Source organism: Oenanthe melanoleuca, chromosome 6 (assembly GCF_029582105.1).
Source record: "Oenanthe melanoleuca isolate GR-GAL-2019-014 chromosome 6, OMel1.0, whole genome shotgun sequence".
Lineage (NCBI taxonomy): Eukaryota > Metazoa > Chordata > Aves > Passeriformes > Muscicapidae > Oenanthe > Oenanthe melanoleuca.
The window spans coordinates 3,893,460-3,921,022 of record NC_079340.1 but is presented as its reverse complement, the minus strand read 5'-3'; the positions used below and the strand labels follow the sequence as shown (position 1 = coordinate 3,921,022).

The following is a 27,563-nucleotide window of genomic DNA, read 5'->3' as shown; positions in this document are numbered from 1 at the left end:
ACAACTCCACCTAAACAGCCAGAACATACAGGTACTGTGACCAGAAGTTTCTTACCTGCTCTAAAAGGCAGCTGGTTCCAAGGGCCAGAACAATTCACACCTGGTAAATGTTCCTGTGTTGCCTTGCTCTGATCTGCTCTACTCAAAAATTCTTTATTGTGTCGCAAAGTGACTCCAAATCTTCCAGAAACGTTTGAAACAACAAAAAGTATCCATGTAATGCTGTTAATTAATGTTTAGGTTAAGGACAGGCTGTATCCACTGGAGAAATAAAGAGTGGAATGTGAGTTTATGGTGAGATTATTAAAAATCACAACAGCAGGAAAATCAGTATTAAAATTCAGACATCTATGACTGACTTAAAAAGTGTTACACTGTGAAAATCTTTGATGTTCTCTCTCACACATCTCCAGCACTCCTGTTTCCTCCAGGAGAACATTGTTTATAAACAGAAAAATGTTGTAAACAGAGTGAGTTCTCCCAATGTTGAAAATTTGCCTCACACAAAGACCTTTTTTTCCCTTGAAAGACCTCCCACATGCTCGTGTTCTTATCTCACAGCAATTATTAGATGTTGAACTCTAACAAACTGGGAACATATTCAAAAACTCTTATGCATATTTAGCCTCATCTCAAATTATTTTTAATTGCATAGCCACGTACTGCATGTATGACTGTAAGGGTTACTGGATGCAGTTATTTGTATCTGGAAACAGAAAAATGTAAACACTTTTCTTCCTTTTCACATGGGTTTTACATTGTCATTAATTTTTATGCTTAGTGCTCGAAAATCTTCTTGAGCTTCCTCCTACCCTCCCAATATGGTTCAGTTCAATGCACTGACAAGCCTACAGCTATCTTCTTCCTTTGATAAATTACAACTCTCAGTGGGCAAGGTCTAGGTAAGGCTTCCTCTTACATGTAAAATAAGTAAAACTCACACGAGTTTTTTCTCCTGTGATCTCGAAGCATCTTGACCTTGTTTTCAAAAAGAAGTGGGGAAGAGAACAGACTGCAAAGGATTAATCCACAGCAATGCATTGAGGCTCTTACTCAATGCTTGAAAAAAAGGTATCTTTATTTCCATTCCAACGACAGTCAAAATCCAGCTGTGTAAAGTGAACTGCTTTACCCAAGGTCACACAGCAGCCCAGGAAAACGCAGGTCCTGAACTCATGCCCTCTTTCTTCAAGTGATGGTGTGATCCACAATTAACATAACCTAGGGAAATATTGCTTTTTTTATCCACCAAATCCAGTTCTATACAGACACAAAATCGCTTACTTTGGCAGAGCCAAAAACCAAACTCGAGTGAATCCTTTATGATTTTTTACAGTGGCAAAGAGAGTGCAGAATGCATGAACGGTTCTTTATCTCTGTTGTTCCCAGACACCCTCCTAAATTCACACTGCAAGCGAGCAGGAGTGGCCTGTGTTAATAATGTATCTCCTAGTGCATTACAGCAGCACCCAAACGTCTTTATAGCTACATCAGTGCATCAATGCAAAGTATTTGTGTAGGAATGGTGATATAAACCCAGTTTGATGTAAAAATATACCTGAGGTGAGTTAAAGAGGTGCAGCCCTGTGCTCTGCTGTCTGCACCAGCCTCTCCTCACGGATCTGGCGCTGCCAAGACTCATAACACAATCGCTTATTGCGCCTCTTGGAGCCCGAGCTCTTGAACCCGTGCGGCTGCAGGGAAGAGAAGAAAAACCCTCAGCTTCCATTGCGAAGGGAAGTTTGCAGCTCTCATGGACGAGTTGGAAAGCCTGCAAGGGCCCAGAAGGCTCCAATGGAAGAGAGCACAAAGAGCTGCCGGCACTCTTTTGTTACGGCCGTTCCAAGCCGACTTGGGGACGCTGGAATATTCGGGTTAGAGGCATCACAGCGAGGCACGCAGGGACAGAGCGATGGGTGGCTCTCTCTAACAAAAACCAGGCGCTCCTTGAGCTTTAGCCCAATCTGGGGTTGCCTTGAAACCTCTCCATCTCCGAACTCCTCCACCCTGGGAAAGGATGGGAAGGCTTTGCTGCCTTTATGCTCCCGGCTACCACAAGCCCACTGGGACTAGGGTCAGGGGGGCCCTTTCTGTGCTGGGCGGGGAGGGGGTTCCTGCCCCCACTGCAGCCCTGGGGCCCGGGCGAGGAGGGCGGCAGCCAAGAGAGGGGGGTTGTAGCGGGCCCGGGCTGCAGTGACTCCTCCTAGAGGCGGTATGTGCGGAGCGGGAGGAAACCCCTGCCGCCCCCCTCACCAGCAGCCGCCATCGCCATTGAAACATACAATACGGGGAGAGCGGCTGAGGCGGAGCGAGGGCGGGGGGAGCCGAAAAGGGAAAGTGGGGAGGAAAGGGGAGGGGGGGGGGGGCAAGGAGAGGAGGAAAAGAGGGGGAGGAAAAAGAGGAAGGGAAGACAAGAAGGAGGAGGCGGCGGCAGCGGCGGAGGGTGCCGGCAGGTGAGGGGAGCGGCGGCGCGGGGGCTCCGGGGGCCGCGGCGAGGCCCTGCACCTCTCCTTCCCTCTCTCCCCGGCCGCACGACCCACCTCCTCCTCTTCCTCCTCCTCCTCTTCCCGGCGCCGCTGCCGTTCTCCGGGAGGGCCCGGCCATGGCCGAGGCCGTGAGGGGGGCGGGTGAGGGGCGGCCATAAAGGGAGGGGGGGCGCGAGGCGGCGGCGCGCGGGGTCGGCCCCGGGTAAGGTGTGTATGTGGGGAGACGGTGGGGGGCGGTTCTTCTTGCTCGCTGCCTCCGCTCGGCCCCCGCAGCGCTTCCCGTTCCGGGGCCGTGCGGCCGCCACGGCCGCTCCTCGGCAGGCAGCGGGCGAAGCCTCGGCGGCGGCGGCGCTCCCTGAGGGAGGTGGGGGGGCGGCGGTGCTGTGAGGGGGGAGCGTTTGCGCGGGAAAGCCGGCGGCCACACCCCCCCCACACACACACACTCCAGTGCGCCTCAACGCGCCTGCGCGGCCCGGCTGCTGCCCCCGCCCTTCTCCTGTCGATCAAGCGGCCCGCAGCCAATCACCGCTCTCCTTCCCCGCAGCGGCCAATCAGCGGGGGTAGTGGGCGGGGCGGCGGTGTCCGGGCAACGGCGCGGCGTGCGCGGGGCGGGGCGCTGGGCGGGCGGCCCTGAGGGGGCGCGGGGCGGCTCCGGCGGTCACCGCCGTGTCCCCCAGCTTGGCAGCTCTCAGCGGGCTCCAAAGGCTCCCTGTGGGTCCACGGAGGTCACCCGATGATGTTTGTGAGTGAAAATTGCATCTGCAGGGACCCCCGGGGTTTGGGGTGCCCCGGTAGCTTCTTTCACTGGATTCTGGGAGAGGCCCCACCTGCCCCCTGAATAGCGCTGTGTGTGTGGTTTGGTGCCTTAGCAATTCGGGTAACGAGCCCCTACTTTTAGGTCTTCTGCGTTATTTTTCACAAATATCTCGTTTGTAAATGAATGTGCTGCCTAAGCTGGATCCGAGGTACGTCTGTGGGTTCCTTGTCAGCTCCTCACTCTTCTAATAGATCTTCAGCTGGAGATGAGGGAAGTGCAGGTGTGTCGATAATCCTGCATATCCTTTATTTCTGTCTTTTACTAAGCTGGATCCAAGGTATTTCTGTGGGTTGCTTGTCAGCTTCTCGCTGTTCTGATAGATCTTCAGCTGGAGATGAGGGAAGTGCATGTCCTTTATTTAGGTCTGTGACTGCCAAGTTCGAGTTCTCTCAGTGTTTGGAAGTCAAGGTGCTCCGAGGGCTGGGAGAGCTGGAGATGTTCAGTCTGGCCATGTAAAAGCTCTGGGGAGCCCTTCAGTACCTGAATGGGGCATGTGAGAAAGAGGGAAAAGGATTTTTTACATGGGTAGATAATGACAAGATGAGGGGGAATGGTTTAATTTTAAAAAAGGATAAATTCATATCAGATATTATGAAGGAACTCTTCCCTAGGTTCTTCCCTGTGAAGGTGGTGAAATCCTGGCACAGGCAGCCCAGAGAAGCTGTGGTTGCCCCATCCCTGGAAGTGCCCCAGTTCAGGTTGGACTGGGCTTGGAGCAACCTGGTCTAGTTGAAGGTGAACTCTTGGGTATTTTTTCAGGAGGCAAAGGGAAAATACCCAGTTGCCTTGTGCTCTGAAGAAGGCAAAACTCAAGAGAGGAAAGCCTTGCTCACAGTGATATTGTAGAGAGCTCCGTGATGTGTGGTAGCTGCTCAATCCCCCATAGCAACACAGGGATGTTGGAGTCATGGCAGAGTGGGAGTGTGCTCTGGCCAATTAAGGGATAGGGAAAATAATTGCTTTAAATTGCCCAAGCCTGATGTCACAGCTGCCAGATATAGACACAGCCCTTGGTAGCTCAGTGAGGATGGACTCAGCATGAGTGGCACAGGTTTATTTTTAATTGGAGGCTGTACTTCATAAGGAGAAATGTAGAGGTGATGAATCAGCTGGCAGGGAGGGAATGAGTGTGGGTAGACTTTTCAACTCATAAGCCCTTGAGGCTTGGCTGTGTCATCAGAAGAGAACAATTAGGACAGCAGTGCTCAACGTGTAGCTCTTTACCTGTTGGTTGCAGTTCAGGTGAGTGTGGCAGGGCTGAGCTCATGTGCCTCTTCCTGCAAGGAAACCAGATCCCTGTTTGTGGGATTTCTTTGTCCAGTTCCACAAGAGTTTTCTCAGCATGTTTGTTTGTCCTGGTCCTGATGTGACTATGCCAGAGCTTGGCTTTCTACCAAAAGTTGCCTCCTGTAGGAGTCAAAATAAGAGAAGAGCACACTTGTGTTTATTGCTCCTCAGTGCACCCTGGTTCATGCAAGTTGCAGAGCAGGGAGAGTGTTAGCAGAGTTTTGAAACAGCTTGTATTTAGGCTCTCACAAAATTCTGCAAGTGTAACCTGCAGTGCATTTGGAAAATATTTTGGGATTCTGAAAGTTGGCTTGGCAGCAGGGGAGTAAATGATGGCAGAGGCTTCATGTGGGAGAGAAGGGGAAAATAAAGGAGTAGGCAGGGGTGGAAAGTTCAGTGATGCAACAGAAGGATGAGCCAAAAGTGGGTAATTAAACATAAATTTATTTAATACAGCAGCATGGCCCAGAGCAGTGCAGTTAGTTGTACACAAATATGTTTTGATCTTCTATCATGAAGGTCAAGTGCAATGATGATGTTTTCTGTGGATCTAATTCCTTGATGTTTGCTTTTTTCCACTCAACTGGGATTTGATGCTCTAGGAACAAATATATGAGAGGTGAGCTTAATATAATTTTGATACAGGTGGTGCACTCTTTCAGCATGGCTCTCTGTGGGGGTTTCAGTGCTGGACTGAACTCTTGAGCTGTCCTGTCTGTTTGTACCCTACTGCATACATAAGTTCCACTCAAAAATGAGTTATTATTGCTCTAAAGAGAAGGCTGTTCCAGAAATTGGCTCCTCTGATGACTAGAAGCCTAATTCCCAGCCTAGGTTTATTATTTGGATGTCACTTGTCACAAACTGAAAAGGGCTCATTTTAAGAGTTGTTATTATTGCAAAATTGAAAGTTTGTAAAGGATTTGTCACCAATTGCAAGTTTAATTGAGGAGGGGACCTTAAAGATCACCTTGTCCAGCCTCCAGTTCCAAGGCAGATGCAGCTGGATGTGATTTCTGACATGGATTCTCAAATTGTTCTAAACTTGTCCTGATGGGAAGATGGTGCTCCTCTCTCCTCTGCTCTACACCTTCTGTAAGGGTCACTGCTATAGGGAGCACTTGCTCTCTCCACCTTCACAGCATCCTCTTGCACCTCTAAAGACCAGTATCATGCCTCCCCACTTCTTTTCATCTTTCCTTTGAGCTCTGTTACCACCACTCATGATTCCAGGCTGACAGGGAATTCAGAGTGGGATGATGAGCAAAGCCAGTTTTGAGGTGTCTGTGTCTGATAGGTTTAATCTTTCCCAACTTTTCTTATCCTGCCCACATAATACAGTGCACACAGAAAGAAAAAATTGTCTGACTGATACACAAGGATTTGGCAAAGTTTTACGGGTCCCTGCTGATTTTATATCCTTGATAACATAAATGAAAATATTATGATAAAATTTAGCAGTATCACCTAGATTCATTTTAATGCTTTTCAAAGTGTCTCCCATGTGTTTCCTTGTTTCACTGAGGTGAGTGAATGCTGGGAGTGAGGTAACTGTGGCTTCCTTGACAGAAATACCATCTGTGGCAGACCTGGAGTAACCAGACTCATAATTAGGCCTCTGGGCAGCCTCAAAATGGAGTAAAACCAATTTTTGTAAACAGAGTTAAAACTTTCCCCAAAGTTATTTGACTGAGGATGAGAACTAGAGGTGTAGCTGTGACCACATGCAAGCTTTGGAGTGGAGTGGTAAATTCCAGGGTTTGTTGTCTGTTTATCCATAAGCTTGTGGTTGCCAGAAAAACAAGGAGAAAACAAGGTTTGTTTTCTTTGCTCCTGATATTGCTACACTGAAGGTGTGAAGTTGTGAGGTTCTCAGATCTCCTGTGCTCTAAACTCCAGAACTCTATAGGCTCCTACTCTGAGCTCTTGGCTCCTACTTTGCTGGGTTATCTTAAATAAGCAAAAGCAGTTACTAGTTAAAAAGGTTATTTATTACAAAGCACATCAGTCTCAACAGGCAATAGCAAAAAGCAATGGCAAATGCAGTGGGGAGTAGCAAAGCAAAAACCTGGCAAAGAGCAAATGGCTAAAAGCCACAATGGCTAAAAGCTGAATACTAAAAGCAACAACTCTCCCCAATACAAACTCTTATATAGGATTTTTCCAACAAGCTATGATGCAAGCTCAGACCACCATTCCTTAACCTAATAGAATTCCAGTTTCTTAGCACACCAGGTCACGTATAAGGTACACATACAATCTATCTTGTTCTATCTAAGAAATGTCAGCAATATTTTTAGTATAGCCTCTATTATGACTAAGTCCTGTCTACAACTGTGGGCTTGGATCCTTCTACTGAAGATATCAGTGTGTTTCAACCTTCTCTAGAACTCGCTCTGCTACTCTGGCATTTGAAACCTTTCACTTACTAAAAGCATTAGAACTCACCTTAAAACTTGCTAACTTAAATATCTACTTTATGTGTGAGAGGCTTAATATACTTCAACCCATCCAAAGGCTTTAATTCAATCCCTGCACTCTGATTTCTGTCTGAAGAATTCAGAGAGACCCCTGACTCACTGACTCCAACATGAAGTTAGAGCAAATACTCCAGTTATCCAGCTTGTAATGAATAATGAATAAGAGGGTTTGGGTGAGGGCGGGTTCGGATTTTTCTTGAGCGATGCACCAAGATGTTTCTCATCAACCCCGTTGGTTTTTCTCTTGCAGCCCTTGGATTTGGAGCAAGGCACTGAGAAGCACAAAGCTGCAAGATGTCGGGGAGGAGCGGGAAGAAGAAAATGTCCAAGCTGTCGCGCTCGAGCAGGGCTGGGGTGATTTTCCCCGTGGGGAGGATGATGCGCTACCTGAAGAAAGGCACCTACAAGTACCGGATCGGGGTGGGAGCGCCCGTGTACATGGCAGCTGTCATAGAGTACCTTGCAGGTAAACCAAGAAACTGCTCCTGGAAGTGCTCCTCTCACACACAGGATGGGATGCTGTCCTGCTTTGAAAGACAGGTGTTGGCTAAGAAAGGCAGGAAATGGAGAATGTAAACCCCCTTCTCTCCAAATGATTGTAGTTTTGAAATTAAGGGGCTCTCAGGCAAAGTTGTGGGAATAGGAATAACAGTATTTTTACTCGGAAAAATTAAAATAGAAATACAGTGTTACAAAAAACAAGCCCAAAACACTGACAGAGTCAGAATACAACCTGGCACCCAGGTGTTGGCAGCAGTCCCATTAAATGGTGGCTGCATCCTCCTGCAGTGGCAGATGTGGTTCAGCTGGAGCAGTGCTCCTGTAGAAGGTGCAGTTTTCCTCTGAAGGTCCAGGGATGAAAAAGTTCAGTTGAAAAGGTTCAGTTTTCCTCTGGAATCCTGTGAGAAAAGGCTGCTCTGATGTTCCAAATCTCAGTTTTTATCTGTGTAGGAAAGGCTTGGCTCCTCCCCCTAGGTGGAGCATCTCCCAATGGGATGATGTAATTTTATCAGTCATGCACTGGGCCTCAATGGCCATTAACAGGAGATATCTCCTGGAGGGAGGATGGGTTGTGGAAAAGATAAAGAGCACTGCCTCACCTGTTTTCTAACAGGTGTTGATAGGATACATACAGTTTGGTCACATCCTTGTATTGCAGCCTAAGACAGATACAAACATGTGGAGCACTCTTGGAAATCAGGCTCTGCAAGCACAGGATTTGTTGAAATCTGCTGAGAACACTAAGGAGGTTAATTTATTTCCTGGAGAGGCTGAGGGTGGAAATTCTCTCTTTTAGAGGCTTGGTCACTAGCTGGGAGTCTTATTTTTTATTGCTTTGCAGAGTGAGGAGTCACATCTGTGTGGTTTCTGTCCCAGAGAAAATTGGTATTAATTAGATGCACAGAAAGGTGAATAATAGGAGGAAAAAAAGCAAACACACCTTGCACTGCTTCTGTGCTTTTTATATGAGAAAACTGTTTTGCTGGCTGCATTTCTTGCAGGACAGTGTCAAAGAGTTATGAAATATAAAGGTGTTTTTTTTTTTTTTTTTTTAATTTTAAAAACCCTTTTGCTTTGCCTAAGTATATAAAGAAAGTGTTCCAGAGTTTAAATCTTCCGTCACGCCCTGAATTTTCTTTTTCTTGCCTTTCTGAAGTTAAACCTCTAGGAAGGGGCAGGTGTCCCATGCTGATACAATATCCTGTGATTCTGTACAGAAATATTTCAGAGTATCCTATGATCATATCTGCTGAGTTCCTTGTTTAATTATGGAAAACAGCAGTTCAGCAAATTGTTAGAACTCACAATGTGGAGAGGATTCTGGTTCAGGTTACTCAGGGGTTACAGATCAAGACTGAGGTGCATTAGAGAATCTGTGAGGAGTCACAGCCTGGATGGAATTAGCTGAGTTGTGTTTCAGGAGTGCAGTTTATTGCCGAGGTGGCATGAAGGAGCTTGGCTGTCCATGCAACAGGCTTTATGTAAACACCACTGTCTTTTTTATACCTGGAGCTTGTTCTCACTACCAGACAATAAAATCGTTGTTTTCTTTCAAAGGTGGGGAGAAAATCTGAGATCTCACTAATAAATTTCACTAATTTCACAATTAAAATAAATCTATAATGAAGACTAATACTGCATTGCAGAAATGTCCATGTTTGTGACAGTACATTCCAGGATGAGAATCAGATTTTTATATTTTTTTTTTCCCTGAGGCTACTTCTGGAGCTGGAGTGACAAAGTGTTGCTTGTGTTAAAGAAATCACAGTAACTTTTATAACATGTTGTGATGCATTGTGACTCTGCTGACCTTCTGCCTGGAGAGAAATACTTTTTTTCTTCTCCTACTCCACAGGGAGATATTTCTAGGATAAACATTTGGAGATGCTTGTTCTGAGCTATGGCAATTTTTACAAGGTGCAGTAATAAATTGTCAGCAGCACATCTGGTCTGTGCAATATTTCAGTGGTGCAGACTGACTTGTGGTCAGCACTGTTTGCCTATTACCTGAACTAGAACAATGTATGTCCTGGCTCTGCACCTGGATAGTAAATGCAGTTTAATTTCAATCATTGATTTGATCTGAGCAGATTATGTGTGGGCCTACACTTTGCTTTAGACCAAAAAAAAAAAAAAAAAAGCATAATCAAGAAGATTGTTAGAGATGTAGGCAGGGAGCCCACATAAATTGTAAGGGAAAGCTATTTTCAGCTGCTTGGTTCAGCAGAGAACTCCTGGATATATTGTGATAGAGTGGAGCAATGTTTCAGCAAACATCTATTGCTGGTGGATTGTGTTCTTTCCAACCCAAAGTTCCTGTGCTCTGCCCAGGGTTTTGTTTGGAAATATTACAAAGGTGGGGAGCTCAGTTAAAAAAATAGTGTTGCAGCATCTAACCCTGCTGATTCCTAATATTATGAGTGAATAAAGTTTTTGGAAAGCCTGTAGAAACAAAATAGGTTTTTCCAAGGATGTTGTCAAAGGGGGTATTATATGTCAAACTGCTAAATTTTCTTAACATGATCTGATCTTTCTATTACAAATGCCATTCTTTTCTCCTGGATTTGCAGCTATGAAATGGTGGTTCCTCAGGATGAAAGGCTGCATGCAGGGGAACAGCTTCAGGCTAAATCTGGGAGGGTGGCAGTAAGGGACTGGGGCTTTTTAGCTGTTTCACAGAAGCAGGTTGAACATAATTTTTTTTTTATTATGTTAAAATGTTCATGAAAACTTCTCCTCTAAACCCCTGAGTGCTTCTCTGTGTTTGAGCAGAGATTTGATACTTGAAAAAAGGGGAAGGGTGGTCTCTGCCAACTCAGAGAAATCTGCTCTCTTTGGCCAGACTCTAACTTTGATAAAACACAGGTTGCTCTTGCTCAGCAGAGACTTCTTTAACAGCTAAAATCTCTGAAGACTTGAACTGAACAATTCCAGCCTCTCTCAGCTCCTGGATCATAACATTGTGGGGAGGCAGTGGTTATGGAAGAAGAATATTGATGTTAAACACAAGGGCAGGGATAGGTCTGGCTAGTGGGGAGAACTGGACTGATGACCAGTAGGCAAATAAATGATGAGGTGCACTTTGCCTTATCATTAAAATGCTAGCAATCACCACAGTGTAGAGGTGGTGGAATCTCAAGAAGAGGTGCTTTTACCTGGTCAGCTAATGTGAAGATCTACTCACTGTTCTAAACCTTTCTTTATAATCTCTCTATGCCTTTTTACATCTTAGGCTTGAAAATCATATTGTAAAACTGCAGCTTAATTCCTGTCCAGAAGGTTGTGTTTGCTGAAACAAGGTTGAGTTCCACTGGCTTCAGAGTTAAAATTCTGTGAAAAATTGGCCTGTCCCATCTGAATGATGGATTTCACAACATACTCATGCTCTGAGCACAGAGCTGACTGCAGGCACAACCACCTAAAGCAAACACCAACTGCAAATATCCCACAGGGCATCTTCCTAAAACGTAGGCAGAGAATACAGAAGCCTCTTGATGGGGAGGCACAAGTCATGTGAGAGTGTGCTGGTCAGAGAACTTCTGGAAGATCTCAATGGAAAACCATCCTCTCTAAATTAGGGCAGAACACAACACCAGCAAAGGCTTCCTCCTTCACAGGAATCACCTGGAATACTCTTCTGCTTGTTGTGCTCACCTGCAGATAGTTTTCCACCTGCAAATGGAGGACCAAGGAGTCCATCATCAATAGATTTTAGAGTAAAGGTATTACTGGTAGATTTTTATGTGGTAGTGTAACAGGAGCTGACACAATTTCTCCTGAAGGGGAGGTGGAAAACAAGACAACCTGTGTGAAATCTTTCCAATTTGCTATCAGTAATTCTCATTGGCTTTTCTTAGCAGTCCACCTTCCCACAAGCTCAGCTGAACAAAAACCTTTGGCCTGGCTAGGATGCTTTAGTTCCCAGACATTTCAAATCTGCTGATCCATCAGCTAAAGAAACCTTTTTTTCCCTATATGTCACAGGATGACAAGATGTAATCCCATTCAGGTCACAGCTTGGCTGCAGCTTGTCTCTGCTGGAAGAGAGTTATTTTTCTCCTGAAGATGTCTGGATTTGAAATTAAACTTCTGATGTGGAGGCCTCTTTGTGGATTTTGACTCTTGCAGGAAGCAATATTATTTGAGATTTTAATGTAATTCTAAATTCCTGTGCTTAGAGCACAGAAAGTAAAACCAGCTTATGGCTGAGAATATCAAGATGCCCAGTTCCAAAAGAGCTTATGAGATTCTCAGACTAGTCTTTTAAGAATTTAGGTAACCTCAGCTGTTAAGATGATTCTACTTAAAATGTAACGCAGTTTCTTTAGGGATCTGTTGTTATCAGCAGAGCATGTGATAACTGAAGCCTCCAGTTTTGATAAAGTATTTTGTAAATTCCATTTTATATTCTTAAGATTATGAGCACCATTAGAAAAAATATGCATAGAAACCTTCACTAGAAGGAGGTGAGGCAATCATTTACCTATGCAAATGTTTGGCATCCTTTGGTAAGTCATGTGCATATCCCACAGTCTGCCATACATCACCTCTGCCTCGGATTCCCTTCTTCCCAGGGTCCTGTGGTGGATGGCTGGCATTTGAGTGTTCTGCCTTTTTTGCTCTTAACATTAGGCAGAGGACTAAGAGTGCACCATCAGGATGCTGCTGGCCAAAGGACCCAAACCTGGGGGCACTGGGGTGAGCACACAGGTAGCAGGATGTGCATGTTGTTGGCACACCTGAAAGAACTTCAGTTCCCACACAGGTAAGTATGTGTTGGTTTTTGGATTTTTTTTTTTTTTCCCCCGATGCAATTTTCCTCTGCTGTCAGCACACATCTGCAAAACCCACTGGAGGAGCCTGGGTCTCTTTTCTTGCTCTCTGCTGGCTGCACAATGGATGGAATATCTTCCTGCTGTCTGCTGCTGCATTAGCTCTGCTGGCAGAGGTCTGGGAGAGGGTCTGACACTTCCAGCCCCATGGGGGTGAACATCGCTGGGATCTCTTTTCAGCTTCCTCCTTTAAAATCCAGAACAGACTAGGAAATGCTAGAGCTGAGAGGTTCCTGCCCTAACTTTTACAATTCACTGTGAATATGCATTTAAATTTTTATGCAAATAAATTTTTACATTTCCAACATTCAGCTAAATGTGTATGCTGCATAGTAGTGAAAACTGGAAGACAAGTTTGTGCTTTTGTTATTCTAACTGAGTGGAATTGAAAGCTTGTGTTTTTCCCATGAGCCAGAGCTAAGCCTCATGTTGAAATCATTTGGATTTTAGCCAAACATTATGTACATTTCCACTAGATTTTTCATGGAAGTCCTTCTTTTTACAACAGTTATAGTTCTTTATGTAGTTTGTTAAAAGGAGTAGGATGTCATTAAGACATCAGTAAGTTATCAACAAGATACAGATTGGCTGTAATTTTAATTTTCCTGTTACTGACAAACACAAACCCAGAACCCAGACAACAAAGACACTGTATGTTTTTAAAATGAAACAAAGTATGAATATGATTTCTAGGAGTAATTGGAGGGGGAAAAAAAATCCTTTCTCCTTTCTTCTCAGTGTTTCAGTGGAGTTCTTATAAGAGAAATAACTTCTGAGTAGAGGCCAAACTGTGTAAGCTAATGAATTATACCAATTGCTGCAGTCCAAATAAACTTAGGAAGGTGTGTCTGTATTTCTGTAATAATTAGGAAAAGCTCAATGACTTTGGTTACAATATAAATGTTACTGCTAATTTAGAGGAGCTACCTTTGAAGTGGCTCCTGTTCCCAGAGATGTAGAAGGACCTTTCTATCAATATTTCATGCATTGAAGCTCTCACATTGTCTCTGCTTGCATCTGAGTCAAACCTTTCATATCTTGTGCTGAAGTGAAGCTTCTCACAGATTTTCAGTGCCCTTTCATGCAGAATTCCAGCAGTGCCTGGCTGGTGTGTTGGCTTTCCAAGTATTTCTTCAAATGCACCTCAGTCTTCATCTTCCCTGGTCCTGAGAATCCTTGCTGTTTGTCAGAGCTGTCTGTTCCAGGTTGGGGGTTTCACTGCATGCTTGACTGTTCTGTTGTCACAGGGCTGCTGATGTACATTTTTAGGTGGTTTTTTTGCCTTTTTGAAAGAGAATTCTGAGTTGAGAATCTCGAAAGAAATTATGTGAACCGAGCTTAGCATATTTTCTCCTTTAGGGAATTAGGAAGGACAAATGAATTTATCTAAATTTACAGATCTATTGAGTGTGGTTTGGTTTCTGCCTTTCTGTACCAAGAACCCTTTAAATCTGGAAACATCCCTGCAAAGGTAAATGGATATTAAGGAGCAGTGTAAAATGTGTGTGCAGCAGGTGCCTAAGCTGCACTTTTGTTACTGGTTTTTATCTTGGTGTGTTACAGCTGAAATCCTGGAGTTGGCAGGAAACGCGGCGCGGGACAACAAGAAAGGAAGGATTGCCCCCAGACACATCCTCCTGGCAGTTGCAAATGATGAGGAGCTGAATCAGGTGCCTGTTTGTATTTTGGTGCAGGAGTTGTGTGCTGTGCCTTGAGTGAAGCTGCTACCAGGGGAGGTTAGAAACAGCTTAGTCTGAGACATGAATGATATCACAGTTATTGGAGCAGAAGGCTGTGCCCTCTTAAAGCAAACAGAGCCAAAGGTTCTGAGATACCTCATCTTAAATCTTATAGACATAAACTTTGGTTCTTCTTAGCCTATGAGTCCTGTTGGAACAAGTAGTCTTGATGCTTCACTTTTTCCTCAGGGACATTCAGCACTTGAAGAAAACATGCAAGACCTTTTCCCAAAAGCTATAGAAATGTGTGGTTTCTATTATACTGGCTGTGAGGCCCATGTTGGGTAGGGATCTGGCTCACTCTCTGCTATTGCTGCCTCCCAGTTGCTGTCTGTTTGCCCAAACTGTGGTTTTCAGCACTCTGACTCCTGGGATCACTTGTGGGATCACTTCTGCTAAACTTGTTGAGTGAGGACAGAGATCACAGCATGGGCTGCAGATTGTGCTATTCAGGGCTGCTGAAAAGGTTCAGTCAGCATCAGAATATCTCCTCTATATGAAGATGGATGATGTCATTCACACTTTGAATGTTCCTACACTTAATATGACTGCTTTAAATAATGAGAATGTGGTGCCCATGAAGTCATGTGGCTCTGTTTCCAGTCAAGTGGAGTAAAAATTCAAAACAGGCCAGAAGAGAAAGTATGCTAACAGTACCAGCCCTTTCCCAGCTCTGTGTTTCTGATCAGTGAACTGGGATCTAGATCCAGTGTTGTCTCTTAGGAATTAGCCAGACTTTGTCCTCTACATGGTATCACAGCCCATTCCTGTTGTTTGCCTCTGCAAAGCAGGTCCTTGGAGCTCCTCCTTGCTTTTACTGCATCTGTTTCCCTGCCAAAGAGATCTACATCCAGTCCTCCTCTGAGCAGGGCTGTGGTGCAGTCCTTTTTTTGAGGCAGCCTACAGACCCTCTTCTTTTGCCCTTATTCACTGCTTGTGAGTCACCAAGGACAGGTTCACACTGAAGAGGGAGGAATGATTGTACAGCAGCAGAATCCTCCAGGATATGCTGGCTGACTTTACTGTCACCTGCCAGGTTCCTTGTTATTGTGAATTTTCTCCCTAATTGTTTTTTGATGGTGCAGACTGAGAGCATCTGTAATACGCTTTCATACCCTGCTTCTCCTTGCAGTTGCTCAAAGGTGTGACTATTGCAAGTGGAGGTGTCCTGCCCAGAATTCAGCCTGAGCTTCTAGCCAAGAAACGGGGTGCCAAAGGCAAATCTGAGACCATCCTTTCCCCTGCTCCTGAGAAGAAGGGGAGGAAATCCATGGTGAACAAAAAGAGTGGGAAGAAGGCAAAGTCCACCAAGGCCAGGACGTCCAAAAAGGTAAGCACAGGGCAGGTGCAGATTCTGTGTCACCCTTACAATATTTTCTTGATAACTCTGTAGAATCTCTTACCTCCACACTAACACTGTGTCAGTGAGCCCTTTTAAAATGAAGAAAGCTGTTTTCTAAAACATTTTCTACCAGAGATGTCATGCCTTCAGCCTTATAAATCTTCTTAAAGATTTTTCACTGTCCAGAGAACTTATCCTGACATGGAAAATCAATGTCATTGTGACAAGCTCTTTGTTTCATGTGTTCTTAGCTGTGCTGTTGATAGTGATTTTTAAAAGAAGGATAAATCAATCAGAACTTGATCAGTGCACTTTCCCTTAGAGTTGCCCATCCTCTATCACTATCCAAAATGGGTTAATTTGGTAAAGCACTTACCCAGATCAGTGCTCTTGGTTTATCATTCCAGAGCATGCACCTTTAAGTACTGCTGAGTTTTTCATTGGGTATATCAAGCTTTGACGTAAACTTTTAAAACTTGAATTAAGCACATTTTTCTGGAGGCCTTGAAGTTTTAATACACTTCCATAGCTGATAATATGCATAAACAGCCTTTAAAAAGAAAACAGAGTTGCTTAATGAGATGTGTAGTTGGATGCCTCTGTGCATTGATCTCAGCTACCACCTTACTTTGAATTGTGCATGTGCAGAGTTTGGACTTGTTAGGTGGTGGTAGCTTCTTGACATACTTTAGAGCAAATATTGAGAGATGAGGAGATGCTCCTTCAGCCCTCTAGGACTGGTAGGTTTGCTGCTCCTGGAGGTAAGTTATAAGAAGGCTTTATCATTTAATAACTGAGATTTAAACATTTGTTTTTCAAATCACAAAGTTGTTTTTTCTTCAGATTGGAGCATTTGACTGGGTTACTAAGTGACTAAGTTTGATTTAATATGAGGTTCTGCTCTGTTAGCAATAAAAATAAACTAACACATACCCACCCATATAAATACAACCTTGATTGTCAGTAAATCTACAGATGGGTGTGGGTGCCCAGCCTCTGAATGTGACTACAAAAGAATGTAAGGACTCAGATGAACCATTAGCATTATATAAACAGTGCAGACCTCTGTTGTTACATAATCTTAGGGGAATACAAGGCTATGAGTAATGTATTGATCTGATGAGATAAGATTTGTAATAAGTTATCAAATCTCTCCATTATTGAATAATGCTAGATGTTGATTATTTTGTTTCCTTTGAGAAGTCTTCCTTTTTTTCCTCCCATCAAATAGAACAAACAGAAGGACAATGAAAAAGAAGGAGCTTCAAATTCAACAACAGAAGATGGACCTGGGGATGGTTTCACTATCTTGTCCTCCAAGAGCCTTGTGCCAGGACAAAAGGTAAAAAAAAGCAATAACAGATTGAGGCTTAACACAAATGGAAGGAGGCTTTTCTCTTAAACCAAAGAATTTCCAAAATCAGCCTTTTTCTTCTTCAAATTGTGATGTTAGAACATCAGTTTTCTAGCAGTAACTTCCTCTGGAGCATGCTGCCAAGTTGTGGGCCTATCACCAAATGATCTGACTGGTGTGCAAATTAATTAATTAAAAGTTATAAGCCAGAATCACACATACTGAGCAGAACAAAATGACTGGTCTCTGAAAGACTGATTCCAGCCTTCTTTCACTTCAGCTTTTTGGTATGAAAATGATTTTGCACTCAGATTACTATTTATTTTTTCTTCCCCCCTCATTATTGTTTTTCAGCTTTCTCTGACACAGAGTGACATCAGCCATATTGGCTCCATGAAAGTAGAAGGCATCGTTCACCCTACAACTGCTGAAATAGACCTCAAGGAGGAAATAGGTGAGGCTCTGTACATGCTGGAAAAACACATCTAGAGCTGGAACAGTAGCTGGTCTGCTGGCTGCCTGCTGAGATCCCATCCAGTTTCATCCAAATCTACCCCAGGCCTTAAAATATCACTTACAGCTTCTGAAAATCAGGCTGGAGCTGACTAGGTATAACAGGCTAATCCCTAATTTGTCTTCTTTTAATGACAAGCAAAACACAGATGATTTGTTGAAGCACATGAGCAGCAAAGGTGTAAATAATTATTGTTGAGGTGTTCACTGGCTTGTTTTTACATTTGCATCTGAAAATTGCATTGCATAATTATGTATTAATAATACTTCTAGCTATGACTTTGATTGTTAAGTAATTTACAAATACTCATGTACAAAGCCTTATACTGCTCTTGTGAAATAAGGAAATACTGTTATTACAAATAGGGAAATTTGAGCAGGAGGGAGGTAAAAAGCAATTCAGCCAGTTGCCTAGGGGGCACAGAATCTAGTAGCAGACTTTTGGATCATTGTTCTTTAGTCATCAAGACCTTCACTGGCATCCCAGCTGTGGCTGTGTTTGTTTCACCAAGTAGTAGGATTTGTATGTTGGATCCCTTTTTGGAGGCTGAAAGCCTGAGTTCTGAAAATCCCACTCCACATTACTTTAGCCATGAGTCAGAGTAAATAACATTCTTACAGATATTTATATTAAAGTAATTTCCAGTAACAGCATACAGGACTCTTCAAAACTGTGAAAAGTAAACTTTATCTGTGTCTAGGCAGAGTGGTAAACATAAAAAATCAGCTGCTGCTGATAGAGGGAGCCAGGACAGTGTGTGTGCAGTGTCCTTTTAAATAATGTAGACTTGTTTTCCCACACTGGTACTCTGAAGCCAAGGCCTTTTGCTCTGTGTCCCTGCAGGCAAGGCACTGGAAAAGGCTGGGGGCAAAGAGTTCTTGGAAACAGTGAAAGAGCTTCGCAAATCTCAAGGACCTTTGGAAGTTGCTGAAGGTAAAAAGGATACTCTGTTGTCTTTTTGGGCATGACTCATTTTATATGTTCTTTTTCTCTGGAGGTTCTGGTCTGCTCCTGTTATGTTTGCTTATGTGATGTAATTTTTTCCTCAAAAAAATGTTGCTGTTATGGGCAGCCTGCTAAGAGGGGAAAAAAAGAATAGGATACATGTGTGTGTGCACATCCTGTCTTTAGACTGATTGATTTGTCTTAGGCAATTTCTGTCCATGGGAGTCCAAATATTTGGGGAATCTTGTGCCCTGTTTGTAATGCAGCTTTTGTGAGAATCAGAAACAATTCTCAGCCTAACATATGATGCTTAGGGAAAAAATAGTGATACCTCATGAATTTTTCTCCTTTGTGCATATTTGATGAATATATATAACCCAAATAATAACCTTACTTGGAGCACAAATGAAGATATGATACAATCTGCAGAACTGGCATGCTTTGTGGAAGAGCAATTGCTCAGGCACTGCATGAGAAGAGCTCCTTTTAAGGGTTAACACATTTGTAGCAGGGAATAGTTTGGGACCTGAGATTGTGCTTCCTTTGTGGACAGATTAAACCAATTTGAATGTGTCTGGAAGACAGATGGAGAAAAGTTGCAATATGCCTTATTTGGCTTAGTATCTCTATGCCCAAAAAATTAAATGCTTTAAATAGTCTAGTTGTGGAAAGTTCCTAATTGAGTAGCCTAGTTTTATAATCTGAGATGATACAGAAATTTTTATGCAAGATAATTTGCTTCACTTTCATATCAAATCAAATTGATATAAAATAAAATCAAAGTAAACTACTTTTCTGTGTCAACATCACTACCTAACTAGAAGGTAGATTCCTTTTATACTATGAAGACAACTGGTTAAAGTTTAAGTAGCACAGAATTCCTCTGTGATGGAGAACAAGTGAATACATCCAGGATTTTCATCCTTGGGCTAATTGCATCCTGCACAGCTAATTCCAGAGTGTTTAACCTGAGATTACCAGCACACCCAGACATTCAGTAGTGCTGATGGTGACAATTGCAACAAAAGCAAACTGATGCCATGCTGTAAGCTCAGCAGGTCCTGGAGAAATATTTATTATGCTTTCTAAAAATTAATCTGAGATTCCTAATTGAACATAACTGGTGGGGACTTTCAACACACACCTTTGATTTTCATGTCCTTGTCTGGAATTACCTAGCTGTGAAGTGGATCCAAATATTACTCTCCAACACTTTGGAGTTGTAAAGATGATGATGGTGGTGATGATGCAGGATATTTGTGCAAAGCACTCAGTGACTGCACTGCAGAAATGTCTGTGGGCATTACTGATGCTGTGTTTAAGGTGAAGTTTTTGTACTTTGCATGTAACAAACCCAGAGGCTGTGCTGAATGAGAGAGCTAAAAACCATTATTGAGTAGTTGTGTGCTAAGCAAATGAGCCCTGGGTTCTTTGGTCTCCAAAGAAATAATGATTGATCACAAAAGGAATGATGAGACAGGTTATGATTGCATTGTGGTATATTTTAATCCCAAATGTGTTTCTTTGGAGAGGTGATGTAATTAAGAAGGTGCATTGGGTTGAGAGGTCATTGCAGGGTGGTTTCTGTTCCAAACTAAATGTTATGTTTTCATTTGTGTTAGCTGCACTCACTCAGTCTAGCGGCCTTGCAGCAAAGTTTGTCATCCACTGTCACATCCCACAGTGGGGCTCGGACAAGTGTGAAGAGCAGCTCGAGGAGACTGTCAAGAACTGCTTAACAGCTGCAGAAGACAAGAAGTTGAAGTCTGTGGCTTTCCCCCCATTTCCCAGTGGCAGGTAGGACTCCCTGTGTCAGGTTAGCAGAGGTGGAATTGGCTGTCAGAGCTGCTGCTGTGACAGACAGACAGACAGGTGCCCTCTGCTCTGTGACTCTGCCTCTGCTGCTGCCATCTGACACAGAGCTGCTCCAGAGGAATCCAGCCTGAAGTGCAGTGTGTGCACAAACTGCCAGAGAGCCTTTGTAAAGGGAAATTAGCCAGCCCACAGGAGAGCTGAGTGGGCTTGCTGTGTTTTCTATTGCTAGGCTGTCATTCTCATTCCTCTGCACCACCTCGGGTTTTGTGTCCCTTCTTTTTGCTGTGGGGAGTTTTATTAAACCTGCATTTGTACTAATGAGATGTTACCAGCATAATACTGAGGGTGGGAAACTGTAATGCCACCTGAGCTATGTGGATATGTCCACTTAAGCCCTCCTCATAATAGATATGTAAAAGACTTGCCACACAAAACTTTTCTTTCAGAATAAAATCTCTTTCTCAAATGTAGTTCTGCTTTCAAAAGGAAAAACTATTAAACCAAGCATAAAGCCACACATGTCTTTCTCCATGACTAGCAAGTAGAATGTGCTTGACTAAGAAATCTGAAGTATTTATATTTTCCTTTTCTTTTCTTTTAAATTTCTTTCTAAATCAGCAGTTTGTTGGTCTCTGATGATGAGAAATCTTACACAAGCCCTGCTAACTGCAGTAATTGTTGTTTTGTGTTAGAGCTCATGTGCTTATATTTATTTTGAACTGTATTTATTGATTTTAGTAGTAGTGCCCAAAGAGCAGAGTACATAGTACAGTCCTGTTGTGTTGGCCTGACTGTGAATACAATGAAAGTAAAACTGAAATCACCACACATCACTGAACACATAGGAGGTGAAAATGCCATTTTTACACAGATACACTTCAAAGCAAAATATATTTTTATGGATCAGGAAAAAAGAAAAAATAGTGGGGCAGTGCAATTTTTAGTAATTTTAAAAAATATATAGATCTTCTTGCTTATGGTTTTTCAGTCAAAGTGAAACATGATAGATTGTTTTAATAGTCTTTAATATAAAATTTAACTATAGCTTTTAATGCCAGTAGGAATAGTTTCTAGACTTCACATCTTCTATGAGCATAGAATCAGAATAATCCATTCTTGGACCATTAGTCTTAGTGCAGACCCTTCTGCTGATTTGTTCCATTTCACTCTGTTGCTCTTACAATTACTCTTCCTAAGTGAAATAGAGAATTTTACCAGGTGCTGCTGGTTTATACTTCATTTATCAAAGGGCCTCAGAATTTTCTGAAAAAAAGGCAGTTTTTCAAATAGGATTTCCTGGTTTTGCTGTCATTTTACTCTACCTACATGTCTGCACATGAAATGCTGGTTTTGTGGGTAGATAAAAATTATACTGTATCAGTTCTGTGAATTTTCATTTTCCCTTGTGCCATCTTAGGGACTATTTAGAGTAACTGATGTAACATTGCGATGGATGGGATACTTCAGTTGTTCCAGATCTTTTTGATGGTTTTCAATATAAATGTGATTATAGGTTAGAAAATATTACCATCAAGAGGAGTGAATGAATGCTTCTTGACCTTAATTTGGCTTGGAGTTATAATTTCAATTATTTTCACAGGAATCCCAAGAAAAGCATTTTAATGACAGAGTGAGGAAGTCAGCTAAGTAGGTGATGTTTTGAGTTTGGTTTTTTTTCAATTTTCAGCTAAAAAAACCCAATCATCCTTTGAAATTTTTAGCCTGCCCAGCATGGCATGGAAAAATTTAATTCTAAAATTAAATTCTAATTCTAAATTTAAAAAAATTTGTGTGGTCGTAAGAATTAGAAGCAGATGAAAACACAAAGGAAACTTAATTCAGCAACAGATGAATATTGCTCTCAAAACCTTGGGGTTTACCAAACTGCAGCTGGCACTATCTTAGCAACCTGTGGCTGGAACAGCATCACTTCCCAGCTCTCACCTGCTCTTTTTTCTTCCCCAACCACACAGAAACTGCTTCCCAAAACAGACAGCAGCCCAGGTGACCCTCCGAGCCATTTCCACCCATTTCGACGGCAGCAGCTCTTCCTCCCTGAAGAACATTTACTTCCTGCTCTTCGACAGTGAAAGCATTGGCATCTACGTGCAAGAAATGGCCAAGCTAGACACTAAGTAGCAACAGCAGCCAAATGAAACTTTATTTTTCAACAAACTTGAGTAGCATTAAAAGCATTAGAGGTGGGTTTTATTTTTTCAATGTGACGATGAGGGGGAGTGGTAGTAGTGTGACGTGTTGTGACTTGATGGAGAGCTGTGATTAGAGATGAGAGGGGTTTAGTCTGATTGCTTCATGCCATTTTTATCACCTTAAGCAACTGAGTTATCATCTGGCTTCAGGAGTTTAGTGGCCTTTGTTACTTTAGTTTAGAAGTTTTTAAAGAGTAACCTCATTTTAGATTTGTAGTGATGATTTCTTCACACAAACACACACACACACACACACACACACACCACTTTCAAGAAAGCTCTTAAAAATGTTCTGCTCCTTTCTCCCCTCCCTTGAGGGTAGATGGTAAACTTCTGCCTTCAGCCAACAGAGAGGTGAAAAGGGTTTTTGAAGTGATGCATGAGGAGCTTCTGTTTTGCTTTTAACTCACAATAACCTCTGTAATTACTGAGAATATTTCATGGTGATTTTGTTTGTTTTATAAGAAAAAAAGAAAAAGATGTGTCAAGTGTGGTTATTATTATAAACCCTAATTTTGCTCTGGGGATTTCTTACCCTAAAAGGGAAAAAAAAAAGGAAAAGAGAAGGAAAAAAAAAGCAGCAGCACCTGTAATTAAGTGCTTACTGTATCACAACCAACAGCTTTTCTGGCTGAAATTTGGTGCTATAAGTGATGTAATTAAAGCTGCTGAGGAGATTTTGACACAAAGCTGCATTATATTCTGTTGAATTCCAGTCTTACCATATCCCCTTCCAGGTTTCAGACAGGCACTGTGAGCCATTCTCCCTGCAGAGCAGATGCCAGATCTGTAAGAAGGAATTCCTCCTTAGAAGAGCAAGAATAGATAAAGCCAGGGGGGAAAAAAACCAAAAAAAACCCAACACATAACAAACCACAGAAATTCTGAAAACCACAGTGTTTATTGTTACAAATCAAGGTAAGGCAAGCTGGTTGAAAACAACATAGAAACATTTCTTCCCTGGTTTTTATCACGGGAACTTCTGTGCAGTTCATTTGGGAAGTGCCTCCTCCCCCTTCACAGCAGGGCAGGCACCCCTTTTATGTGTCAGGGTGACAGGTGGCTTGAGGAGTGCTGCAGAGGACAGTATCAGCCAGTCCAAGCAACCCTCACCCGCTTCCAGTTGCTGTCCTCCTCCCTGGATTGTTCCAGTGCCCTCCTAGGAGGGCATTGTCTGTCCCATGGTCTTCCAGCTCTTGGAGACAAACAGACCCCTGCTCTTGGCCATGGTCACCAGGAGACGTCCCACATAGTAACCATTCACCTGGCCTACACCATCATTCCTGCCCATGGAGAGCAGGAATGTTAGTGACCCTGCAAAGAAAATGCAGAGGTGTAAGTGAAGCAACTGTTGTCCAGCTCCCCTGCATCCACAGCTTTCAGCATAGTTCTGATAAGTGTTTCATCATTGCTCATGAAGAAGAACCATTAACCAGTGAGATTTTTAAGAGCAGATTGTTCAGTTTGTGTTTGTTGTAATTTAAGGGGAGAAAGAAGGAAAAGGGAAGTCAACTTACTCCTGAGATTTAATTGGACAGTGAGCAATTTTAAGAAAAGAAAATAAGTTTGATGAATAGCAGACTCCCACCAGTAGATTTATCAAGACATTAATGAAGAAAGGACACTGTGTCTTTGGCAAGGACTAATATGAAGCCTGAGCTACAAGCTGACATAACCCCAATTGTGAGTTCCTATACAGTGAGCTCAGAGAGTTAGACAGCTGCTCCTTGCAGAAAAGCAGCCCAACACCTAAGGCCAGGTGCTGGCAGCTGACCTTACCTGGCTTGTAGGTTTTGAGAGGCTTCTGTGTCAGGCTGTTGATGATGTTTGTCACCACGACATCGGCGTGGAGCCCAGCATGGTAGGCCATCTTGGGCTCTCTGAGATCTGCACAGTCCCCAATGGCATAGATGTTCTCATAGCCTTCCAGCTGGAGGTACTCATTAACTTTCAAAGCACCATTACTTGCCATTTTGTCACCTGTTTTGCCAAACAGCAGGTTTTTAGAAGCAGCTTTGTGTGGCTTCATGTAGCCTGAGACCCCAAAATGCTGCTGATGTAATTGACACAAAGTGAGAGGTTGTTTTCCACCTTCTTTTCTATGTGTCAGGGAGGAGATGCTTTTTGCCTTCCTGTGGTTAATCACTGCAGTCTCGTGCAATGCATCACCCTTTGATATTTCAGTAGAATCACCCCTCCAGGTGATGGTATACCATTCCCCACCTCACACCCCTCAGGCACCAGACACTGAAGAAATGTGTTGTTCCTCCCCACCCCATAGTTTGGGTTTTTTCACTTACCAAATGCAGCAGCATATGCAGAAGAGTTAATCTTTATCCCTGTGCACAGCACCACCATGTCAACAACCACCTCGGTGCCCTTATCTGTCCTTACTACCGTGTCTTTCTGGAACTGGTTTGGCCTGAGGTTTTCCACGTCTCTGACCTTTTCACCTGTTGCAACAGAGAGCCCTGGGTCACAAACTTCTGCTAGGCTAACCCAGAGAAACAGGAATTCAAGGGAGCCAAGTGTAACCAAAAAAAGTCAGAAAGAGGACAGCAGGAGATGCTTTGCAGGCATTCAGAGGCGTGGTTAAGGACATACCTAGCAGAAGCCGGACTCCTTTCCTGAGGAGGATCTCTTTCACCTCCTGACGGACACTGGGTAGCAGCTCCACATCAGCCAGTGCAGGTTTGGAGTGAATGAGGATGACCTGGTGGGGACAAAACAGCAGATGGGGACACAGGAACAGAACAGGACTTACTGTGTGCAAGGTGAGAGCAGCTGTAGTTAATTGAAGCCTGCAAGAACAAGCCTGGAAGGGGCACCTAGTGCCACAGTGCTTGCTGGTGGCTCAGCAAGGAGGTGTGCAGTCATCTCAGGTGCCTCCAGCAGCACCATCAGGGAACAGTCCTGGAAACCAGGATGAAGTTAGCTGGGATGAAGATGCTCCTACCTCCTTGTCTGGGTACTCGGTTTTGATCTCGGCAGCCATCTCCACTCCAGCAGCACCACCTCCCACCACCAGGATGCGCTGAGATTTCTCAATCTTCAAGAGAAAATCTGTGTTACAAGAGAACTGCAAAGGGCAGGAAGCCAGATACCTTCAGTGACTGCATGAGCATCCTGGGATGTAGCACAGGCCCAACAGCAATAAACCTCTTTGCTCATGAAGAGGCCACAAGGAAGGAGTGCCCTGTGCACTCTTCCTGCCTACCCTGCAACACTGTTGAGCATTTCAGGTTTCTCCTTGTGCTAGAGAAGCCACGATGAGCTCCTTGTCCTGGCTGCTCCCTGTGTCCCTTTCTCTTAGGCACAGCTGGCCATATAGCCACAGTGCTGTCTGGGACAGGGAGGCTGAACAAAGGCAGGCAGCACTTCCTAAGACTTGATTCCTCACCTCTTTCACCATGTCTTCATAGGTCTGGATGGCACTTTCCATGTCAATGACTTGGTTGAACTTCCCAGGGAATGGCCCATCACTGCCTGTTGCAATAATGAGATGGGAGTAGTGGAGTTCCTGGGAGGGCAGAAGGTAGAATGGGATATTAGACCTTTTAAAAACAGAGGCTAGAACACAGTGGTTGCCTCCTAGGTATTGGTCGCTCATTCCCTCCTCTCCATCCCTTGCTGGTAACCAGGAAAACACTTGTCACTGTCAGGAAGTGATTTTAGGAAGAGACCTGGTCCAGGTCACACCAAGTAACTGATCCTTAAGGCCTGAGGTAAGCACTGTTCAGATTGAGTTGAGACATTTAAAGAAATTACCCTAAATTTACAGGGAATAACTTGATATTTATGCTGGACACTCGTAGCTGGTTCCAGAGACTACTCTTGTTCACTCTCTCCTGAACTGAAGAGAGTGATTGATGCTGCTACTCTTGGAGTTAAATTCCTGCAGTTAAATAAGGAACTGAGCCCCAGGTTTAATTGTTGAGCTCTAAATCCACCTCTAAGAATAAAAGCTCAGCTGAGCAGGAGATGGGGTTAGGTATTTACTGCACACCCACATCCCAGCACAGCTGAAGGGAGCAGAAGCTCTGAAGGGATGCAGGGAAAGATGCCAAGTTCTTGAGAAGAGCAGAACACACCCTGCTGAAGCACTAGCAGGTGATGCCATGAGGCAGCCAGGTCATTGCAACACCCACCTCACCATCACTGAGCAGGACTTTTTGCCTCCCAGGGTCTATGCCCACGACCTTGCCTTGTCGGAAGCTGTCCCCAAAGGTGACCGAGTAGGAGATGAAAGTCTTCTTGGCAAATCCTGTGGGAAGAGGAGACAATGGGAGAACTCTCCTTCTCAGGAGGCTAACAACCCCCTCTCTCTTCTCTCCTCATGCTGTCCTTGCTCAGACAAAAGCATGGCATGCATCTGGGACTGTGGGCTGGGTTTTGCTGGGTGTTATCTCTGCCCAGCAAGAGCTACAGCACCTTTGCCTCAGATCAGACTACACCCTTGGCTAGATGGCTTTGCCTCTGCTCCCCATATCTCCTCTACTGGTTTATCAATAACTTTTTCTGGCAGTTTCAGGCTGGGTGTCAGAGGCTTTTTAAACATAATTTGCCTCTCAGACCAAACTGTTGCTATCCTTTTGATGCTTGCTCTGAGCCTCAAGAGTGATATTTTACTCCTAAATTCCCAGTGACTGGACTCTGGTTGGCCCAGGCAGGCCTGAGCAGGATTTATAATCCAGGGCCTCACTGCTCAGCTGCTCCACCTTTCAAGGGCCCGATACAGAAAGTGATTGACTCACCCCTCCCTTTTAGCTTAGTCACCTTCTAAACTCTTGAAATAAAAAAAAATTATAAAAGGGGGGGGGGGGGGGGAGTTAAGGAGGGATGGTCTGAGCAGTTTTTGCTCCGTTTTCTCAGCGGATGTCCAATTAACTGAACCACTCCCGGTGCCAAGCATTTGTTTTCCAGATGGAAAACATCAGCTCTTTCACCAGCAGCGCGTTCCCTGCCGCTCCCCGCGCATCCCGGCGGGACGGGGGGGAGCTGCCCGCGCCCTTACCGCTCTCCACGGCGGCCCGGAGGGCGGCCACGTTGTGATGGAAAGCATCCCTCACGTCCACCAGCACGAAGGGCACGGCCCAGGACTTGAGCAGGCTGGCGGCCGCCGTGCCTCCGAAGCCACCGCCGACCACCACGACCCGCACGGAGTCGTCCAGGGACAGGCGGGAGCCCATGGCGAGCGGGGGCTCGGAGCGGGGGCTGGCCCGGGGCTCGCTCTGCCCTCCC

At 44.1% G+C, this 27,563-nt stretch overlaps 3 protein-coding genes across 6 annotated transcripts; 1 reads left to right on the top strand and 2 right to left on the bottom strand.

Annotated features, from left to right (window-relative positions):
• Positions 1 to 146: 146 nt before the first annotated feature.
• Positions 147 to 3,652, bottom strand: LOC130254930 (sterile alpha motif domain-containing protein 1-like). The gene is made up of 4 exons (XM_056495065.1): positions 3,598 to 3,652; positions 2,541 to 2,982; positions 1,559 to 1,694; positions 147 to 1,221 (listed from the first exon to the last, which is right to left on the bottom strand). The coding sequence occupies exons 1-4, from the start codon at positions 3,650 to 3,652 to the stop codon at positions 1,189 to 1,191; spliced, it is 666 nt and encodes a 221-aa protein (XP_056351040.1). The 3' UTR covers positions 147 to 1,188.
• LOC130254912 (core histone macro-H2A.2) lies at positions 1,708 to 22,322 on the top strand. Of its 3 annotated transcripts, none has more exons than XM_056495033.1 (9): positions 1,708 to 2,453; positions 7,321 to 7,536; positions 13,967 to 14,073; positions 15,275 to 15,472; positions 16,716 to 16,826; positions 17,193 to 17,292; positions 18,196 to 18,285; positions 19,920 to 20,094; positions 22,086 to 22,253. In XM_056495033.1, the coding sequence occupies exons 2-9, from the start codon at positions 7,365 to 7,367 to the stop codon at positions 22,249 to 22,251; spliced, it is 1,119 nt and encodes a 372-aa protein (XP_056351008.1). In that variant the 5' UTR covers positions 1,708 to 2,453; positions 7,321 to 7,364; the 3' UTR covers positions 22,252 to 22,253. The 3 variants fall into 3 exon arrangements, with proteins under 3 accessions (XP_056351008.1, XP_056351007.1, XP_056351009.1); XM_056495032.1 differs by lacking the exon at positions 1,708 to 2,453 and adding an exon at positions 3,090 to 3,228 and having other exon boundaries at positions 22,086 to 22,322; XM_056495034.1 differs by lacking the exon at positions 1,708 to 2,453 and adding an exon at positions 3,090 to 3,451 and having other exon boundaries at positions 22,086 to 22,322.
• Positions 22,249 to 27,563, bottom strand: AIFM2 (apoptosis inducing factor mitochondria associated 2). Of its 2 annotated transcripts, XM_056495031.1 has the most exons (9): positions 27,337 to 27,556; positions 26,471 to 26,586; positions 25,723 to 25,842; positions 25,279 to 25,371; positions 24,927 to 25,035; positions 24,623 to 24,775; positions 24,102 to 24,302; positions 23,045 to 23,109; positions 22,249 to 22,386 (listed from the first exon to the last, which is right to left on the bottom strand). In XM_056495031.1, the coding sequence occupies exons 1-8, from the start codon at positions 27,509 to 27,511 to the stop codon at positions 23,063 to 23,065; spliced, it is 1,014 nt and encodes a 337-aa protein (XP_056351006.1). In that variant the 5' UTR covers positions 27,512 to 27,556; the 3' UTR covers positions 22,249 to 22,386; positions 23,045 to 23,062. The 2 variants fall into 2 exon arrangements, with proteins under 2 accessions (XP_056351006.1, XP_056351005.1); XM_056495030.1 differs by lacking the exons at positions 22,249 to 22,386; positions 23,045 to 23,109 and adding an exon at positions 23,205 to 23,636 and having other exon boundaries at positions 27,337 to 27,563.

Bases quoted from the DNA above. Each gene is read 5' to 3' on its own strand.
- LOC130254930 (XM_056495065.1), bottom strand. From the start codon at position 3,652: ATGCACTTCCCTCATCTCCAGCTGAAGATCTATCAGAACAGCGAGAAG. The intron at 2,983-3,597 runs GCAACCCACAGA...CTTGATCGACAG, and splicing joins GAACAGCGAGAAGCTGACAA to GAGAAGGGCGGGGGCAGCAG. The intron at 1,695-2,540 runs GTGGGTCGTGCG...TCTTCCCTGCAG, and splicing joins AGGAGGAGGAAGAGGAGGAG to CCGCACGGGTTCAAGAGCTC.
- LOC130254912 (XM_056495032.1), top strand. From the start codon at position 7,365: ATGTCGGGGAGGAGCGGGAAGAAGAAAATGTCCAAGCTGTCGCGCTCG. The intron at 7,537-13,966 runs GTAAACCAAGAA...GGTGTGTTACAG, and splicing joins TGTCATAGAGTACCTTGCAG to CTGAAATCCTGGAGTTGGCA. The intron at 15,473-16,715 runs GTAAGCACAGGG...CCCATCAAATAG, and splicing joins AGGCCAGGACGTCCAAAAAG to AACAAACAGAAGGACAATGA.
- AIFM2 (XM_056495030.1), bottom strand. From the start codon at position 27,511: ATGGGCTCCCGCCTGTCCCTGGACGACTCCGTGCGGGTCGTGGTGGTC. The intron at 25,372-25,722 runs GTGAGGAATCAA...TTTCTCTTGAAG, and splicing joins ATGAAGACATGGTGAAAGAG to ATTGAGAAATCTCAGCGCAT. The intron at 24,303-24,622 runs GTAAGTGAAAAA...TTGGCAAAACAG, and splicing joins TGCATATGCTGCTGCATTTG to GTGACAAAATGGCAAGTAAT.